This window comes from Melanotaenia boesemani, chromosome 12 (assembly GCF_017639745.1).
Source record: "Melanotaenia boesemani isolate fMelBoe1 chromosome 12, fMelBoe1.pri, whole genome shotgun sequence".
Lineage (NCBI taxonomy): Eukaryota > Metazoa > Chordata > Actinopteri > Atheriniformes > Melanotaeniidae > Melanotaenia > Melanotaenia boesemani.
Window position 1 is genome coordinate 7,781,261 of NC_055693.1, and position 20,339 is coordinate 7,801,599.

General features: G+C 36.6%; 1 protein-coding gene across 6 annotated transcripts; it reads right to left on the reverse strand.

The window, feature by feature from the left end:
- Nucleotides 1-176: 176 nt before the first annotated feature.
- ift88 (intraflagellar transport 88 homolog) lies at nt 177-20,125 on the reverse strand. Of its 6 annotated transcripts, XM_042002357.1 has the most exons (28): nt 19,937-20,125; nt 19,112-19,174; nt 18,158-18,217; nt 17,602-17,655; nt 17,307-17,370; nt 16,576-16,645; nt 16,038-16,128; nt 15,443-15,547; nt 14,742-14,844; nt 14,309-14,655; nt 13,252-13,322; nt 13,003-13,089; nt 12,386-12,485; nt 11,873-11,878; nt 11,145-11,231; nt 10,743-10,929; nt 10,493-10,601; nt 10,199-10,349; nt 9,976-10,091; nt 8,824-8,876; nt 8,643-8,708; nt 8,431-8,537; nt 6,571-6,643; nt 6,445-6,474; nt 4,451-4,465; nt 4,230-4,280; nt 2,248-2,355; nt 177-1,457 (listed from the first exon to the last, which is right to left on the reverse strand). In XM_042002357.1, exons 1-28 carry the CDS (start codon nt 20,015-20,017, stop codon nt 1,336-1,338), a joined length of 2,577 nt encoding a protein of 858 aa, XP_041858291.1. In that variant the 5' UTR covers nt 20,018-20,125; the 3' UTR covers nt 177-1,335. The 6 variants fall into 6 exon arrangements, with proteins under 6 accessions (XP_041858291.1, XP_041858292.1, XP_041858293.1 ...); XM_042002358.1 differs by lacking the exon at nt 11,873-11,878; XM_042002359.1 differs by lacking the exon at nt 6,445-6,474.
- Between the last annotated feature and the right edge of the window lie 214 nt (nt 20,126-20,339).

The window sequence follows — 20,339 nt, forward strand, 5'->3', positions numbered from 1 at the left end:
TTGTAAACCGTTTTATAAAGAAGCAATGAAGTCTGGGTCAAGTGATCACACGTGTAAATATACATTTTATAACTGTCAAATGTCGTGTTTCCTTCTCACAGACCACCTCCTCCTGACAACACAATTATGAGCTGAAGATAAAGAAAAACCTACACATTTATCTTTAATAGTAAAAATATTTATATTTATTAAACCCTTTAATTATACAACAAGACTAGCAAAGAATATAAATAAATATTAGATTATATATTTTGAAGGGAGCTGAAATGGTTAGTTGACATTACTCTGGAACATACTGATATATTTTCCAGAAGGACTCAGGTCTCAGCAGACCATTTGAAAAGGTATCAACATAGAGAGAAGTATTAAACTGAACTTCAACAGATTGGGTAGCAGGAAGGCAAGTGTCCTCATATGAGCAGGACCTATGTCCAAATAGTTCATATTGTCCAAATACTTTATATATATATATATATATATATATATTTTTTTTTTTTTTTTTTTTTTTACTTTCACAGTCCACATAAAATTTAGAAAAACACACCCATTTTGTCTTTAGCTCAGTGTGTTGGACACCAAAGCCTAATTAAAACTTTCCAAACAATATAAAGATATTTTTCACTCTAAAAGGTGAAGAATATCAAATAAACTGTAGGATGACCTGTTTTCTTAGACAAAATGACCAGATGTTTCACAGAGATGACTCATCAGTGGAAACCTTTTCTATTAGTCAGGCTTTAAACACATTAATTGAACTGAAATCCTGCTGAGATGAGACTTCGCACTTAGAAAATGTTGGGAGTTGAATTATCTTCATATTCAACTGGACTCAAACTGCTCTGCACATGGTCTCTGTCGCAGGCTTTGGCTTGAAAATAAAGCAAGAGGCTGGTACATAACGTAATAAAAATAAATGATATTGTGCATCCTTTTTGTTACTAAACAAACAGCTGTAAAGGTATTCGTTTCACAGTGTGATGTGGTTCCAATTTGCTGCCCGATAAATTGTTTGTTAGTTTTTTTTTGTCAATAATGTAACAGGTATCCAGAAAAAGACCAATACTAACCAGGAAACTGAAAGGAAAAATATCCTCAGCTATTGTAGCAGACATACTTGACTCAATAAATTGATTTCCCTCCTGGCATAAGGACAGTAATCCTGCTAGTAGTCGAGCTTCAACAGCAGTTCAACTTGACTGTTCCTGTAATCGTTTTAGAGACAATAAAGATGGATTTTATTCTGTTTAGATATATGGCGAAGTTCTGTGCTCTTGCCTCACAAAAGATACCAAAAGTAAAAATGTGTTAATCTAGCAAATGAAGAGATTGATGTGTCTACTCTGGCAGCAGGTCATCTCCCAGCTCTTCATCTCCAAAGTCATCATCATCTATGCGCTTCTTGGCACCTGTCTTTGGTCTCTCCATCTGAGGTCCCAGTGGGTCCACATAGGATGCATCTGCACAGAGGAAGAAGAGAGATTCTGCTTGTTACGAACGCTCTGAACCTGCACTGAAAAGATTCAGCGGTCCCAAAGTAGCAATTCTTTAGCTGCTAAAACTGATTCTGAAGAAGATTTTTATAGAAAATGAAGAAAAATAATGTGACCACAAATTAAATTATTCTAAAAATTAGAAATGAATAAAATAAGAAATAAAAATAAAAGGTTTGGCTTGGTTAGAACGGATCATCTTCACCATGACTGTTCAGCTCAATGCACCAATTCACAACAAAGTCATCACAGGGCACTGCAGACAAAATCAATTCAAGCCAATTCATTGTCATCCATCAGTATTCATACAAACAAATTTTAAAAATAGCCTAGCTAAGGATATTACTATTGCTGCAACAGACCCAAGTTCCACACAAAAACTTATCAATCTGTTTATGTGATAAAATGTATTAAAACACAGAGTATCTATAGACTTAAAAACAAAGTAGGATAAAACACAATTAGCTAGAGGCTAAATCATGTAATTAACCCCTTAATGCCTACATTTTCATTTAAAATTATATTTAAAAAAACTAAATACAGGGTAAAAATAATAATTAAGTAATAGAATAAAATACAATTAAGTATTAAATAAATAATGATAACAACAAATAAAGAAAAAAAACATTATTTAAAAATAAATAATAGTAAATAAGATGAATAAATTAATTAGATAAAAGGAAATAAAAACAACCAGAAACAGTAGCATTAAGGGGTTAAACACAGAGGTGGATGCACAGAAATATGGTGTCCTCACCAAGTTCTTTTGGGCTGCTGGCTTCGTAGGGCTCATTGGAACCAGGAAGTGACCTCATTTTGGTGCTCAGACGCTCTCCTTTAGTGCTGCTGCTGCTGTGACTGCTGTCTGTATAAAACACATGTAAGCACACACACACGCATCCTGAATCAGGACATATTTTTAAAGTATCACTCATACTTTTAGACTTTTATAAGTCTGTTTTGACTTATAAAAGGTGTTTTTATTTTCCTTAAAGCTAAATGCTGCTCAAGTTTAGCAGGCCAATTTCTAAAGTTTGTGTGTGCGTGTGTGTGTGTGTGTGTGTGTGTGTGTGTGCATCCTGGATGTGAATTAAAGTAAATGTGCCTGTTTCATCAAATCATAAAATCAAAAACATTTTTTTATAGTTAATGAATACAAACCCCAAAAGAAAGTTTTGGGGGATTAGGTATTGCAACCTGCTTAAAGCAGTTTTAGCAACATGCTGAATCACAGCTCAAGTACTAAATTACTTTATGCTCAGCTGCTACTCTCCACAGGATGTAATAAATATGTTGGAGAATGTCTGTGTCCATGTTCGGATAACAGGCTGATAGAGTGGTCTAGTGCACTGAGGGTCAGACATGATTACAGACCACAGAACAGAACTGCAACATCTGGCTGCCAGGTAGCCTTGGAAACTAAAGAGAACAACAGCTGAAAGCTGAAAAACAGGAAAGAGGGCTGATATTCCACCTCATAGTCCCAAATATCTCACACGGGGCCTCACAAACTGCCAGCAAACTGAAACCTTTTGCTGGAAAATGGCCTGCCCCCCCATCCCACACCCTTTTGGTTTTCCCCATTTTTCTTGGACTTTTATACTAGACAACTGGGAGATGGAGACAACAAAAATGATGAAACTGTCTGGAGTTTTCCTGCATGGAATTTTAAAATGGTAGGCATCAATAAGCTTTTATGATGTAAACAGTGATGTAAACCCATCCTAATCTAGTTAATTTATATACCTGACAATACACAGGAGATAATACATTAAAAGGCAGCTATATATAATGACATACTTGGCACGGTGGTTCTCCCAGATCTACACAAACCTTTCCCAAAGAAGGACATGGATATGTGAAAATACAGACATTTCCAGTCTACCATGAGACCTGTAAACTTATACAGTTTTTCTCTACTGTGCAACACACACAGCCACAAATATGCAGACTTTACAGAGAAGATGGAAAATTCTCAGGTCCACTAGAGATTTTCTCAAATATCTGAAAGAGCTTTGGTTAATCATTCTCCTCCTCTTCAGCGCGAAACCTCAATGCAAACATTGTACACAGTCCAGTATTGCAACTGCCTGTGAGAAGATTTCTGGATCACTTTATGTGTTTTGGCTGAATAAAAAAAAAAAAAAAAAAAAAAAATACAATATATAAAAAGAATATATATATATATATATATATATATAGTTTTAAACAATCAGGATCTTTGCATTCATTTCTCATTAACTATTTAAGTCAGATTCATTTTGCTTTTCACACCATCCACTCACATTTTAAACATTTCTGACAGGAGTAAAACAATCTTAAAATGATACTTGTACGATGTTACTACTTCATTGTCCAAAAAACAGCTTGTATAAGCACAGAACACGTTATCCAATAACAGATTACATAAGCACCAAAAGAAGACGTCAAATCTTTAAAACAGAAAATGATGCTGCGATAGAAGAATTCTGGTGCTGCTATGATGATGTAAGAAGCAACATGGCATGCTGTTTTGGTTGAGCCTAGAAGCAGTTTGTGTTTTGTGAGGCAATGAGTACATACTTCATTTAATTTTAGAAGCTTCTTAACATGTACCTTTTTAAAGTCTGTGGCAAGAACAAAGGCAGCTTCTATTTAAATAAATCCTCCTTGTACATCATTAACTGAATACATCTTTCTCAAAATACAAGCCCACCTGCAGGTTTCAGCTTCTGGTTTTAGGGTGATAGTTTGACATACCTCTCCCTGAGTCCAACAGTGGACTGAACTGCTTTAACTCAGTCTGAGGTGCTGGGCAGCAAACAAGAAGCAGCATGAAGGTACAGATGGAGAAAAATGAGTCAGACAAGCCATGCAGAAAGATTAAAAGACAGAACGGTTACACAGAGAGAAGTCTGCTCTGTGCAATGAAGGATGATGAGAATTGACTTGTCTGTGTTTTATAATCTTCAGCCTCTCACCTGCTTTGACATCATCTGGTATGGCATAAGAAAATAAGAAAAAGATCAAGGTTAAACTTCATTATTTAAACCAATGTTCGGGGACACAAAAAGATTGGACTTCTGAACTACCGCCAGCGACTGCACTGGTTTATTTTAACAGATCCAGTTACATGTTCTGGTACTACTGAGCTGTATGGTAATAAAAAGTAAAGACATTTTCCTAATCTAATGTATCAGTATACAGACAAATAAGAGTAGTATTGGCAGGGTGAAGCAGCATGCATATTAATACTTACATGTATCCAACTACGCTACATGACCCTACAGGAAGCAGCTGCACAACTAAAGAAAAAAAAGAAAAAAATCTGGGCTTTGCTACAACCATTAGCAACTCTCTAGTTGTCTGGATTTTATTTTAAATTTGTTGATGGGCCATTTTTCCAGCATCTGAGCCAGTGTGTGTGTCTGTATTTGTTGTGGATCTATTCTGAAGGAGCACTCAGTGTGTGGAAGCTTGGCTTCTTTAGTATAGTAAATACTGAAGAAGGACTTCTTGCTTAACAGGATGAGGACCCTGTCGGATAAACAACGGTTTTAGGATTCTGTAAGGTTTACAGTTTCATGCATAAGTGTTTACCTCTATTGGCATTTTCCCCTTTTCCCTCTGCATTTAAATTACAACTTGTAATTTAAATGAAAGAAAACTCAAATAGCTAAATTCTGCATTGCTTAAAAACTGCTGTAGACCAACAAAAACCATCCAACTTGAAGGAGCTGGAGCACTTGTGCTTTTCTTCTTTGATTAACATTTATAAATATTTTGGATCTAAAGGTTTTTCATATAGTGTTAAAAATAATAATAATAAAAAAAATCAAACGCAGTTCTTGGCTGTAAGGCATCAAAATAGAAAAATGCAAAGAGGAGTGAATACTTTTACAAGCCACTGTACGTATAAAGCTGGGGTTCTTGAGAAAGGTATTGCTGCTGCATCTGTGTGTGAACAGCATATAAAGGACAGAGAAAAGTGCTGAAACATGACAGAACAGAATGTGAAAGACTAAATGGTGATGATTTAATAAATGACACAGACTTACATATTTGAGCTGCACCAGTATTTACTGAGGCCTTTCTCTAAATAACGTCTCCTCTTGTCAGAGCTTTCACTGAGACCACAAAGTAGCTCCACTGAACGCCACAGAAGGTGTTTTTTTTTTTTTTACCTGAGGCTTTCAGCAGCAGCAGGGAAACTTAAAAACTTTAAAAACTTACTGCAATATTTATCTGCACATGCCTGTTCATACCCACAATGTATCTGTAAATATTTGTTCATAACCAGAACGTGCAATATTCTTTTTGTTGTTCTCTGGCACAAAAAAATCCTTCGGGATCAATAAAGTTGTTTGTATTACACAAACCAAGTATCTGCAAATGCGAGTTAGCCCTGCATCTGTCTCCCATGCTTACCCTGCTCCATCGACTGGGCACAACTCTGCTCAAACACTCCTGACTTTTTAACATTTCTAAATCAAAGCGCTAATAATACGCAACACTAATGTCATTCCCAATCACCAAACCTGATTAATCTCGCCTTCCAAGCTAACGGGACTGGTTCATTTGTGTATGCTGCTAATAAAACTAATTGTTGCCTCCTTTCGTTTGTAATCTTAGCAGTTTAGCGACATTGTGAATTCTAGTATCTGGGTTAATGATGGAGTTTTTGGAGTATTCCAGTAAATGAATGTAAATGTTATTATTTTGCCGTCATAAATCTGGACAACATCTAACCTGGATCTGATAATTGGAGTATCTGGGTTGAAAGCATGACACTGTGGCATAAATAATCAAATATAGATTTGGTTTCTGAATATTATGCACTGGTAAAGATCATCATGGTTAAGTATTCAGAGACCTGAATACTTAAATGATCATGCCTAAAGATGTGAACATCTAGAATACGATCAAAACACAGACAAGACTTAAAGCCAGGACACTAACGTGAACGTTAACTCACCCACATCTTCAAACATCAGAGGTTTAAAAGCTAATAAAGTGTGCAGACAAATGTAGAAGATATTGGACAATATGTCTTTAAACGGAGGGACAGTGAGAAGCACGTACGTAGTGAATGGTGACTCACCACTGCTGCCTGCGCTGCCTTCTCTGCCTTCTTTCCGTCCTCTTGCACTGCTTTCCCGTCCTGACTTCACCCTCTGTCATCAGAAAGAGCCAGAGCCAGGTTATTTATTTATTAATTATGTTTGATACTACTAATTTAATGTAAGTTGTTTTGTCATTTAGTTTAGAGAATTTTGGTGTTAAAGAGTCAACCCTTTGGTCTTGTCTGTCACACTGTTTAAAAAATTCTGATTTTAGACCAGCTGGTTATGATTTGATAAATGTATCTTCCTGATCTGTTCCTAACTCTGATAAAGAGCTCCACAGGACCAGGGTTATTCCAATGATTAAACTCTGCGACCTCTGGATGATCTTTCCATCCAGCTGTTATTCAGAGCTGGAAGGAGTGAAAGTCATAAATACCAAATATGGTGACAGATGTTCCTCTACTTTTGGAATCCACGCTAGTAGGAGAGTCCCAGTGATTTTCGTCAGCAGTTTGTTGTTTTATAAAGTATTTGGTAGTTGCTAAGAGATTCACACCAAACATTTCTAGAGATGCTTGTGTTTATTTTACTGTAAGTTCATCTAAAAATACAGAACAAAACTAGACAGAACTAAAGAGGAAAGAGAGTTTACTTATTTTATTCAAGCAGGTCTTGTGGGTTAATACCTTAGATGCACAGAGTAACATAACAAATGTTTAAGTCAATTAGATATAAGTAAACACTAGCTGTCAATCTATTGACAAGGCTCAGTGACATATGGTTTTAGTCATGCTAGATTTAGAGGAATAAAGAAAGAGGTTTCAGGTCCACCATTAAAAGCTAAAACATTAACCAACTTGGCTGGTCATATTCCACCCTTCCACTCATCTAAGTCATTCTGATGTTTCAAGTGAAACAGAACAACTCAAACCGCCGTAGGATCAGGTCTTTGAGCAACTTTCCAAACACTACAGAGGTTTTAAAGGACCCCAGATCAGTGACAGCTTGGTGTTAAACAGCTGTGTAGCATCTGCTCTTCTGTCAACAGTCTGGTCTGATTCATGGAAAAATCAAGAGGAGAGAAAACATCTGTTTTCCATGTATTTTTGAAAGTGCACTGACCCGCCGTCACATTTAGCAGCAAAAAGACAGATGCATGTTTTCAATCAGCATGCTTCCAAGATGACAGGATGCCATCACATGACACAGGGGATGAAAACATGATTAATGATGCTACATTTCAGCCCTGTAATGTACAGCTACAAATTAAATGAAGCATTATTCAAGCTACATAATGTTTATATTTTACTGGTATATCCGATTGCAAAATTTTATGATGAAATGAGGCTGGAAATGATCAAAATCCCAAACACAGCATTTTTATAAGTAATTTTTCCAATGCAACTAAGAGCCAAGTAATGATTCAAAAGACTTTTTAGACTTTCTCTCTATATTTCTTCATTAACATTTATATCTGTGCTGCTTAATCTTCTTTACTGTGTTAGCTCTTCATTGCTTTTGTGTCATCATGATAAGTCTTCAAGTTACTTATATTTCTGCCACTAATTGGACTCCTAATAAAAATGTAATAATTCAATGCCCTTATGACTTGCAGCTCAATCATTTGTCTTCCTTTAATACCTTAAAAAAATGTGATTGAAAGGTATACCGCAGAGTTATTCAATGTGTTGGAGCAGGGAAACATTAAAAATCTGAAGTGAATAGCCCTGTCTACAGTGTCCGGTGTGCCAAAAATTATAACCAGGTAAAGACACCTTGTGATGACATAAATGAATAAAAAAAGGTTTTTAGGAAGAATTGTAAGAACACAGTACAACAGATGCCAATAATGGCTGACATTTTCTATAACTGTCTCTCAGACACAAGACATATACCTGCTCTCTGATCTCCTTCATCTTCTCGACCTTCTTCAGCTTGGTAGCATATTCTTGAACTTCCTTCAATCCCATATCTGTGGACAGCCTCACAAGGAACCGGAGGCCTAAACCCACACACACAGAGACGTTATATTTTTATCATCATCTCACTAGTGGATCATGTGCTGTTGTTCAAGAGCCCTTAATGTGTAAGAAAGTGAAGGAATTACATTCCACATTGTCTGGAAACTTGCGGTGGATGTCTTTGTAAGTTTCCAAAGCTTTTTGGTAATTTCCTGAAAAAAGAAGGAAGACAGAGTCTTTACTGAACTCTGCTAATTTACAGTGTGAATTTTAGTTTTGTTTCAACAGAAGTCATGAAAAGTAAAATAAAACAAATGTCGTTCTCACCACTTCTTCTGTAGCAGCTTGCTGTAATTAGCTGCCAGTTCACCTGAGTTGGTCTGAGGAAAACAGCAGAAAGACATCTAAATAAGGGAGTGTATATGATTTAAAACAATGTTTAACCATTTCTTTGCTAAAATCAACAAAACACACATATGCTGCCATTAGACCAGGCCACCATCTTCCACTGCACCATGGTTCACTTCTACTGATAACTTGCCACTTAAGCTGCTGGAGCTGGGCACAAGGATCAGCAATGGAGATGCTGACCAGTCTATGGCTGCACCACAGCAGATGCAGCTAGCTGTGTGCAGTTTTTGTCAGGCTGCACAACAAGGGGCATCCATAGGCCTTTTAGGAGCCTTTTGGACCCCTGTCAGCTGTTTCGCACCTTGGTCGACCTTTGGAAGGTTCCAACCACTGCTAACAGCAACACACAACAGGTCTATCATTTTGATCTAATGTATCAAACCACTAACTGCCACAAAATAGCATAATGAATCTAATTCATTTCACTATTTTGTGGTTTGACAGTGTGGCTGATGAGTGTTTAAAATGGAAAAACTGCATTTTCAAATATAGTAAGTTAAATCAAATCTCCACTTAGTTAAAACATAAAAAAAAATTAAAAACTTAAAAAAGAAAAAAAAAAAAAAAAAAAAATATATATATATATATATATATATATATATATATATATATATATATATATATATATATCACATGCAGGGAATTGGAGGATTTGTAATCTGATAAGTAAATAAATTCATTATTATTTCTATACGAAACAAGCACACATTTTCTCCTGCACTAAGATTTAAAATATAGCGTATTGGAACTTTCCTTAAGTCATGAAAGTCAGTATAACTTTCTTCTGGAATCGTGTTTCTCTCTACGCAAACTTCCCTGAGATTACTTTTTGCTGTGAGATGGTGCTATTTTAATAAAACTGAATGGAACTGAATTGAAAGACATAAATTAACTTACCTCCTTAATATTTTAAGGGCCATAAAATTCAGTGTGATAAAAAGAACAAAACTAAAGAAATTTTGTGGCTTGTTTAATGAATCCTGCCAATTTCCTATTTCACCCTGGTCTATTTTGATCTTTGTTTTCATGCCACAATCTTCCACAATACTGTAAACGCTGAGAACTTACTGAATAAGCGTGGCTCTTTCAAAGTACTGGATGGCCTTCTCGCAGAACTGTGTCTCAATGTAGTAAGCCCCGAGCCATGTGATCACATCGATGTTAGAGGGACAGTACCTGTAAGACTAAACAGCAACAACAGCTTCAGAGAACTTTAGGTTAACCAGAGCAAAAAATGTTACATTCATTGTTTATTGGATAAAAAGAAAAACTATTGTTTTTTTTCTTATACCTCGCAGTAGTACTGGAAAGCCTGGGATTTGTCCCCCTCATCGTCATGCAGTTTTCCCAGTTTGGCCAGTGCGTGGGGGTCAGTGGGAGTCACGCTGATGACCTGCATCAGCCACTCAACTGCCTGATGAGGATCTCCTAACTGCTCATAACTGAGACCAAAGTGTCAAGGACCACCATATGATTAACTGATGCTCAACAGAGATGCAGGATTAAACCTCTAAAATTGATAAAAGATATAACAGGTAGACAAACATATTCTACAACCATCTCACACTCCTTTTGAGCTGGATACAGGTTGGCCAGCTGGTACATAACTTGAGAACTGTTCCTCAGAATGGCATGGAGCTTCAGGAAGCAGTCAAGGGCTTCCTCCAAGCGGTTCAGTCTTTTATAAGTCAGGCCTGGAGGGAAATGGTAGTTCAGGTTTGGCTCTATGGTAATGCTAGCCACTTCCAAGAACCTACAAGTGGGTGTTGCCAAGTTACATTTACCCACCTTCTTATTCATCAATGCTCTATATTTACTTCTACAGAAAGCCTTACCCAGGTTATAGAGGGCTCCAGTGCACGAGGAATCATTCCTCAGAGCTTCTTTGTAGAATTCTCCAGCCTTTTCATGATCCTGTTTGACAAACACTGTATTGCCCTTGTTGATAAGCGCTGCAGGGTTGTAACGATCAGCATTCATGGCAAGGTCAGCATATCGCTCTGCTTGGTCATAGTCCTTCTCCTGAAGATGATTTAAGGTAAAAGGAGAAATACAGAAACAAAGACATCCATCTGCACAAGCCTTAAATGTCTTTGACAGCAGACATAATTTTAGAAAACATTAAATTCCTAATGGAAATCTAACACATCACTTTTCAGATCACATTCAGCATTGTCATTATTTATATATTACCTAACAAAAGGTTGAATGTTATTCAGTAATCTGAAGACTCTTACCAGGAAATAGAGGAAAGACAGATTAGTGGCTGCAGCACTTTTCACTCTGCTGTCCTTTTTCTCAAATGTCTTCAGTGTTTCCACTGCCTGATCACACATGACAATATTATGAAGTGAGGGAAAATGCTAGTGCTGATTTTTCTCTCATGCAGTTGCATGTGGTTAGTAATACACAAGCAGGCATTATTTTTCATTATTTAAAGAAAATCTTGTTTAATTCATTCTGATTTACCTCATAACTCTGGCAAGTTTATAACTAAACACTTAAATAGATTTTTTCCCCTGTATATTTGTGTGTAAGTTATGATTTTGACAAACCATCAGCTAGGCTACAGATGCACAGGTTAAACCACCACCACTATTGCCTGCAAACAGTGTAAAGACGACAATCACATGCATCGGATGTAAAGCCTGTTCACAAAATACTGCAACTGCACACATTTGTATTGCTTGGTGTGTTAAAAATCCCACAATGTCTGCCACAGAGCAGCTCCTCTGACACATGTGAGCTTTGTTCAGAGCTTCGTGTACGTAATTGTTAAAGAAAATTGTAACCCTGTTTGCACAACGATCTTTCCTTACCCCTATATGGGTAGTAAACCAGTAACTGCCTTTTCTGCTGGCAGTGCCATTATCTGGTAAATGCAAGCTTACACAATAAAGTCAAATGTCAAAGGAAAAAAAAATTACAATCTAAGTGTGATCATGAAAACAGAAGGCACACATACCTCAACCTTAGGCATGCAGATGGTAAGGAAATGAGACAAAAGCAAGAGAATGGAGGGCAATGAGAAGTGGAAAATGTTAAGTCTGATCAAACAGCTTAATGAGAAGAAAAGTGGCATTTAGTATATACACAGTGATGGAATGTAGCTGTACAGAAACATAGTGTTATAAAAAAGATCAAACAAAAACCCATTTATAAGGACAACGAAGATTAGGCTTGACAAATTCAAAAGAAAACACCTTCTCAATAACCTAAATGGCAAATATAGAGCAAAACCAAAGATGTTGAGTCTACTGTGAGAGTCACTTGTCAAGCTCTGAGGAGGTACTTATACATACTTCACAATTTAATAACATTTGGAAATAAAGTGACAACTGACAGACACCATCTGCACTTCACTCTTCTTTGCAGACACTGAGACCCTGAATTACACAGACCACAGTGGGATGTTAAAACAGAGTGTTATTAGCCCACTGCTGCTGACACACACACACACACACACACACACACTCACCTGGTTGAAGTCCTTCTGTCTGAGGTAGGTGATGGCTTTGTTGATCTCTAGATCGTTGGCAAGCTCAACATACTGGGAACTCTTTACCATATCCACACACCTTCAAAAGTAATTAAATATGTACAGTCTTTATGCTACAAATAGCATCATTTAAAGAAAATTAAAATACAAAGTGGATAAATAAGCGAATAATCATTCCCACTGCAATTTCCGCTGCTAGCTAATTTCTTAATGTAAAGACTTTCTCTGGGGTTACTGGAGTACTGGAGTAAGACAACAAGCATTTTGTGAATCCATGTCATACTTTAACAGCAGACAATAAGTACTAACCCACAAAACTTAACCAAAAGCCTGAATTATTCTGCTGGTTGAGAAAATTTACTTAAACTCAGGTGGACAGGAACTGTCTACAAAAAAAAAAAAAAGGGGGGGGGGGGGGGGGGTTAAAGGATGCAAGAGCCCAATTTTTGCAATGAGAGTCATGGAAGTTGATGTAAATAAAAACATATGTAAAGCATTAACTTTCTGATTGTGTCAAGTCATGTTTTAAAGTCAAATTCTGAGGGAAGTCTTTGAATAAAAGTGTTAAGATGAACAAAACACCAACAGTCACAAACCAGTCAAATCCATTCGCAAAAGAAGTCTCAATGGCCGGAGCAATGAGCTTGGCTGCAGTCATGATGTATTTCTCAGCTAGGACTTTTCTATGAATAGATCACATAAACAAAAAACAAGGTATGAATACAAATAAATTGGAAGAAGACTTTGTGCAGTGTGCTGGTGTGTTTGGGCAGGAGCAGAATGTCTCATATGGTATGGTGAGATAAGATATTATTTATTTTTGTACTGTATTGAATTTTTCTTACACATCTCTCTCCATCTGGTGAAGCTTGTCGTTCTTAATGGCCTCAATGACCATATTTGTGTTGGTGTCATCCTAAAGGAGACCAAAGGACAGGCTTTAAAGGAGGACATTAAAGGCAACATACCTAACTGATCCCAACACCGCACTGCAATGGCAGAGGAGTCATTTTGAATAATGGAAAACCTCAAATTTGTAACTTTGTAGTAAATGTGAAGCCTGAAGTAACAAACATGATTTCTGCCGATCACCAACAAAACATGTTTAGCCACTTCAGAACCACTTTGGAGTCTGCAGGCAGTATGATAGATGTTTGGGTTAGCATCATATTGCATAGTAAGAATGGAATAAGAATGGACTAATGCAGTCTTTTCCAAACTGAGGGTCCGGACCCCAATGTGGGTCCCAAGATAATTTCAGGGGGTCGACAGATCATTGTAAAAAAAATTAAATAAAAAAAACATCCTACATTTATCAAATTAATTTGGGATTTTTATTAGTGCTGTCAAAATGAACACACTAATGCAAAGATTCAACGAGCTGAATTTGATATAATGTCAGGGAGATAAGCTGATGTTGATTTCTGATAGTTTTCAAGCCTTACATTTAGATTTTTTTCATCACAGGGTGTCCAGAAATAAAGTTAGAACTTGTGCTATTTTAAAAATCTAAATTTGGCCCCATCTTGGCTAGATGCACTGATTTTCAGCATATGAGTGCTTTGTCACAGCTATTAATATAATCCACCAAAAACTACTTTACTCTCCTTATTTACGATGGTTCTGACAGTTATTAGCCACACATTTTGAGCATGGCTGCAGGATGGCTCAAAATGTTTGGGAACCACTAGACTAAAGAATAGAAATGTCAGGGATTTACACCAATCCACAAACAAAGACATCACTGAACTATCCACACTGCTGATGAACTGTAAAGTGATACAGGGGCAGTGCATACCAAATCAATGACACCGGTTAACAAGGACAAATACAGGAATGTCCTGTTTTCTGCAGATATATGTATATTTACTAGTATGCACAACTTAAATTACAACAACTCACATTAGATGGGATGTATTTTTCTTCGTCATCGATGCCAAGGGGAACAGAGATGAGCTTCTGAAAGGCTTTCTTCATTCTCTCTCTATCGCCGATGGCATAGTAGCACAAGATTAGGTTGAACCCTGTCTTGATGTTGGGACTTTCACTCATGATGTGCTCAAAAGACGTTATGGCATCTGAATATTGGCCCAAGCGGACAAAGACCACACCGATATTCTGCATGATCTTGATCCTCATTTCCTTGTGAGTGTTGGAGATCTGATCAAGTGCCATGCGGTAGAACTTGATGGCTTTCGGGTAGTTCTTCTGTTTGAAATAGATGTTGGCCATGTTGACTTTCAGACGACCTGAAAGGATAGTACAATTAGCTGAAGGGGGAAAAAAAGGCATCTCGTTTAGGACATGTACAACACGAGATGATTGGTCTTCTCACCTGCATTACTGAACATCTTATTCTTCACAATGACCTGGTAGCTGTTCAGGGCTTCTGGGTACATTTCATTGTTAGCATACTGGTTGGCAAGGTTGAGCAAAACCTAGTAAATAACAGATGCAATAAAAACATTTAAAATATAATAAAAATAAAAGTAGATAAAACACAGGCAATGAAGTCAGAATGTGATTCACAGAAAAAACTGTTGTTCTCTGTGAGCTGTGCCTGCATGGCAGAGGGAGTTAATCCACTGCCCCTGAAGTCAAACATGTGCCTTGCTTTACTTTCTCTCCCTACAATGTGAAAAGACAATGTCACAAACAGTCAGTCACACAGGACCACAAAGTTATGGCTTCTTTCTAGAGCCAAAAATTAAATTGCATTTAATAAAATGTACAAGAGAGGTGACATTTTAAAATGGATTATTTTTTTAATAGAAAAAAAATCTTCTTAAGCTTTTCTTACTAATACAACTGAATACAAAGAACGCAGGAAGTCCTTGTTTTGGGGAAAAAAAATGCAGATTAGTGATAAGTGGAATCACCCAGTCAATAAAATTAGATCATAAATCAAAAATAATACCCAGACAGTATCGAAATCAGCTAGTTTACTTTGGGTCTGTTTTTCATGCCAAGGTGGGCTATTATTTTATCTTCAGTACAGATGAAAGAACAGCAACCTGCAAACAAAGCCTGACTTACAGAGTATGTAAGGTCCAAATTGATGTGGTCTACGTTGCCAGATTGCTCCCTCTGTCTAGCCAGTGCTCGCTCTTTCCTCCCTGCCTCTTTGGCTTTTTCAAGAGCCTGTAGAAAAACATCACACACACACACAATTCAACAGTTATGACACAAACATCCAAAATAAACAAAGCAGTAATAGTAATTTATCTGATCAATGCGATAAGTCCCTTTTGAGAAAGCAGGGAAATGCTTTAGTTGTACTTGATTTCTTTTGCACTTAATCATGATTCATAAACTCAGTCAATTGTAATAAAATAAATTACACAAATAAATGCGATCAAACATGATAAGTTTTAGGAATAAAATATTATTAATTTCAGGTTTACCTACTAGCATGAGAGCTAGAACTTTTGTTATTTAGTTTAATTTATTCTAAGCTCTAAAGGCTTTTACCTTATATTCAATTCAATTTGAAGGAAAAGTTGCCACAGGAAAAAAATAAAGAAATAAATAAAGAAAAGATGACAGTTTACCATCTCACATGAAGGCTAATGCAGCCTGTAAATTCATACAGAAGATATTACTTTACAGTTAGTTAAATACTGAGACTGACCAGCTGCAAGGAGCCCATGCTCTGTGCCATGCAGCTCTCCTCTATCAGGTCATTCACTTTCTTCTCCAGGATTTTGATCTTCTCTTCAGGCCTGTGAGAACATTAGAGAAACCAAAATTATATGATAATGATAATGTTGACTTAATGCTCAAGACTTTTCCTGAATGGCACATGGCAGAGCTGCTTTAAGACAATTCAGTTTTATCAAAGATTGACAGAAGCTTACCATCTCTGCATCAGTTAAATCTACCACAGAGTAAATTAATCTTTCTCCCCAGTCTAATATGAATATTTTAAACTTACTAGTTAAAATAAGTAAATATGTGGGTTTGCAACCCACTTATCCATGGTGATTTGAGTCCCACATTCAAACCTTATTTTGTCATAAAACCTACGTACTTACAAGTCTTTTTGGAGCCTATAGTTACAATTAATTGTGGGTAAATCTCAATAGATGTAATCCAGTGCCTATAAATACTTCTATACAAGTCTTATCCTCAGTGAAACCTACAATTTATTTTGAAGAGAAACCACTCACGTGTCTTCATTCTTTGCTTCAAGTGGGGGTGCTGGGCCCCTGGACTGGCCCAGAGGGTCAAAGGAAGAGCCTGAAAATAAGAATTATCTCTGAAACAGGAATACTGCATTGTTTATAAGATTACAATCAGTCCTTATAAAAATATAGAGGACAATACTCATAAAAAGAGTCACATTTGCTTTCTCTAAATCAAAACAACTACAATGAAGATTAGACCAATGAGTCATCTCTACAATGCTGTCTTCTTTAGAGGTAGGAACACTTACACATAAGTCACAAGCTCATAAATAAAAATAAATAAAAATAAACTCCTCAAGGGGTAAACCCTATCAAAGTATGAGTGAATAAGTACAAGAGCGGCAGTGGCTCAGGCGGTAGAGCAGGTCGTCCAATGATCGGAAGGTCGGCGGTTCGATTCCCGCTCCCGCAGTCATCTGTCGTTGTGTCCTTGGGCAAGACACTTAACCCTCCTTGCCTCCAGTGTTGGCATCGCTGGTGTATGAATGTGTGGATGAATGTTCGGTGATGGTCGGAGAGGCCGTAGGCACAGACTGGCAGCCACGTTTCCGTCAGCTTGCCCCAGGGCAGCTGTGGCTACACACGTAGCTTACCATCACCAGGTATGAGTGAGGAGTGGATGAATAATGGATTCACACAATGTAAAGCGCTTTGGGTGCCTTGAAAAGCGCTATATAAATCTAATCCATTATTATTATTATTATTAAACTCACCATGTGTCAGGGAGGAGGTGTAGCCCGCTGCTCTCACAGCCGTCATTGGTCTGGCTGCCCCTTCCTGCCAAATGTAAAAACATCATAACTATACAATGATAGCTTATGAGCTTCTTTCTGACAGCTTTTCCATGATAGAAATGACAACATATCATAGCCGAAAAAGCAAAAGAGTTATAATAAGAGATACAGTATGTTAGTGCATTACATAACAAGAAGCAGTGCAGGACGAAGAAAAACATAATAAAAACTATGCAGATCATAAGATTTACACTGAATGATTAATGACCCTCACCTGCACAGCTCCAGTCATGGGTCTTCCCATTGATGAGGCCATAGCCATCCGAGTCTACAAGAAACAACATAGAAAAGGTAATGTATTAACCTTATAGTGCTTCTGTTTTTTAGTTGTTTTTTACATGTAAATATTAAACATAAACATGGACATTAATTTGCTCACTTTAAATGTATTTCATTAATATTCATTAATATGTTGTTTTTTGTGTTACATTTATTCATTTTTAAAATCAAGAATTTTTTAATATAAAAAATGGATAGTTTATTGGACAGCCTTTAGCTTTGATTAATCAAGATATAAATCAAAGTGAAAACAATGACAGTCTTAAATGTTATGTTTTATCTAATGGTGAATTAATATGTAAAATTCTATCAAACCTGTGTAATTTTTAGGAAAGATTCTTGCTCTGACAGGGGTCTGGATGAACCAAAGTGCTACTTTAATGTACTGATTCATAAAAAGCCTCTTTATTACACGTCTACTTGAAAGGCAGGCTTTATTTGCTTTGTAAATCATATTTCATTTCTAAATTATTTGATTTGATTCTACTTACTCCAAAGGATGAAGCTAAAGGTCGAGCTCCAATAGCGGTGCCTGGAAACTTGGCAGTCATCTGGATAATTTAAGACATGATATACTGCATTTTACTAACAACAACAAATGAGAGAAGTGGAAATAGGAACAGTAATATATTACAACATCCTCTATCCATCTCTATTAAATACAAAAATATTTGGACACTGGCATCATTTACGATATTATTTACCAAACCAAGTTAAAGTTACAGTAAAGAACGTCGATTTAAGTGAAATTCCCAACTAAAATAAAGAAAATTCATGGTCTGCACTTTAAACTAGGAGTGTACAGAAATGTAAAATAATTGTTTTGACAAACAGGTACAAATAAGAAAAACTCTGCAAGCATTATTTTCACACTAAACTGTATTTTATATACTTTCTGGCCAAAAAAAAGGCTGCAGCAACCCCAGATCATAGACTGCTCCCACAGGCTTGTACAGTAGGCACTAGGCCTGATCACCTCATCTGCCTCTCTTTTTATCCTGATGCACCCTTCACTCTGGAGCAGAATAAATCTGGAATCATCAGACCACATGACCTTCTTTCATTGCTCCAGAGTCCAATCTTTATGCTTCCTAGCAGATTGAAGCCTTTACTCCAGTTAGCCTCACTGATCAGTGGTTTTCTTATGGCTACACAGCTGTTCAGTCCCAATCCCTTGACTTTCCTTCACATTGTGATGTGGAAATGTTCAATTTGATTTCACCAACCAGTTAAGTGATCTATCCTTCCAGGTTTTAATAATGCATTGGACAGTTCTTAATGCAATGTTTCTGCAATTAATTATATTTTCTTTGCATGATGCCAATGATTTGACCCTTCTTAAGCAGATTAACATATTTTCCACGACCACAGAATGTGTTTTTCCACATGGCTGTTTAAGAAATGAGAAGCTACATATATATGTAAAAAGTATAATTGCTACTTACTGGGGGTCTTCTTCCATGACTCGTCCTAACTGCTTGCTGGAACGCCACATCATTCTCCAACTCCTTGAAAAATAGGTCAATAATTGTCTTTTTTGTTGTTGTATGAATTATTCCATGTAAAAACCAGTCCATACCATAATACCATGTATATTAATGGAAACTGTCTGTGTCGCTGAAACGTTGCCTCTAACCTCTTCGTTAAAAATTAAAAATAAAAATAAAAAATAAAAAAATGAAAACTTTGTGTCTGATACAATTTTCACACCATAGAAACCATAGAGCTTTGCAGAAGGCAAGGCGAGGCAAGTTTATTCATAGATGGATGACATTGTAACAAATTATGTGTATCAGTGCATACAATGAAACAATAAGTACAAGCCGTTCAATCAGGTTCTAAGGAAAACGATTCCGTAAGGACACGTAAGTGGACTTTTTTGTAAGTTGTGAATTTTAAGGCATGTATATGCATCAAATTCAGTTTGAATTTTTTATATTTAAGGAGGCCTTGTTAAATTTGGATTTGTGTATATAAAGGGGTCAATAAAGTGGTTTAATGTGTTTTTTTATTGCAGTCATAGTTGGAAGTCATGTCGGGGAAAAGTGACTTAAATAATTAATTTCGTCCAATATGAATTCATCTACATCATTCCAAAATACAGTAGAATGAGGGCAATGGTAGAACAAGTGCATGACAGTTTCTAGTTCAACAATGCAAAAGGTACTATTAGAATTTATATTATTTAGCTGATTACTGCAATGAATTTTAGTTGTACATCAGAGCACCAATGGCTTGCTAATGTAGCATAAGGCTAGTGGCTAACTCACCTCGGAGTCAAATGTTGGATTATAATCGTTGTAACCCGAGTAAAGATCATCCTCCTCTACAGCCAAATGCACATTTTCCATCTCTCCTCTTGTGGAAATAAGAGGCAGTGTGGAAAATAGTCTGATATCTGTGCAAGATAGCAGCTAAATTATTTGTTGTCGTTTTAGGCTTTAATCCCACAATTCATAGCGGTGTAGGCGGGACGTTTCCCTTTCTGAACTTTTGATTGGTTACTTAAAAGTCACTCATTATCCATTACTAACATGATTGGTCAAAGGTTGCTAGGATACAAAGGTAAGCTACAACTCACTCTTTTTCGTTTTGGGTTCAGGTTTGTTTCCATTTAGTTTTGAAGTATAATATTCTTTTAAAAATAGCAATAAAACAAATAAACAAAGAAAT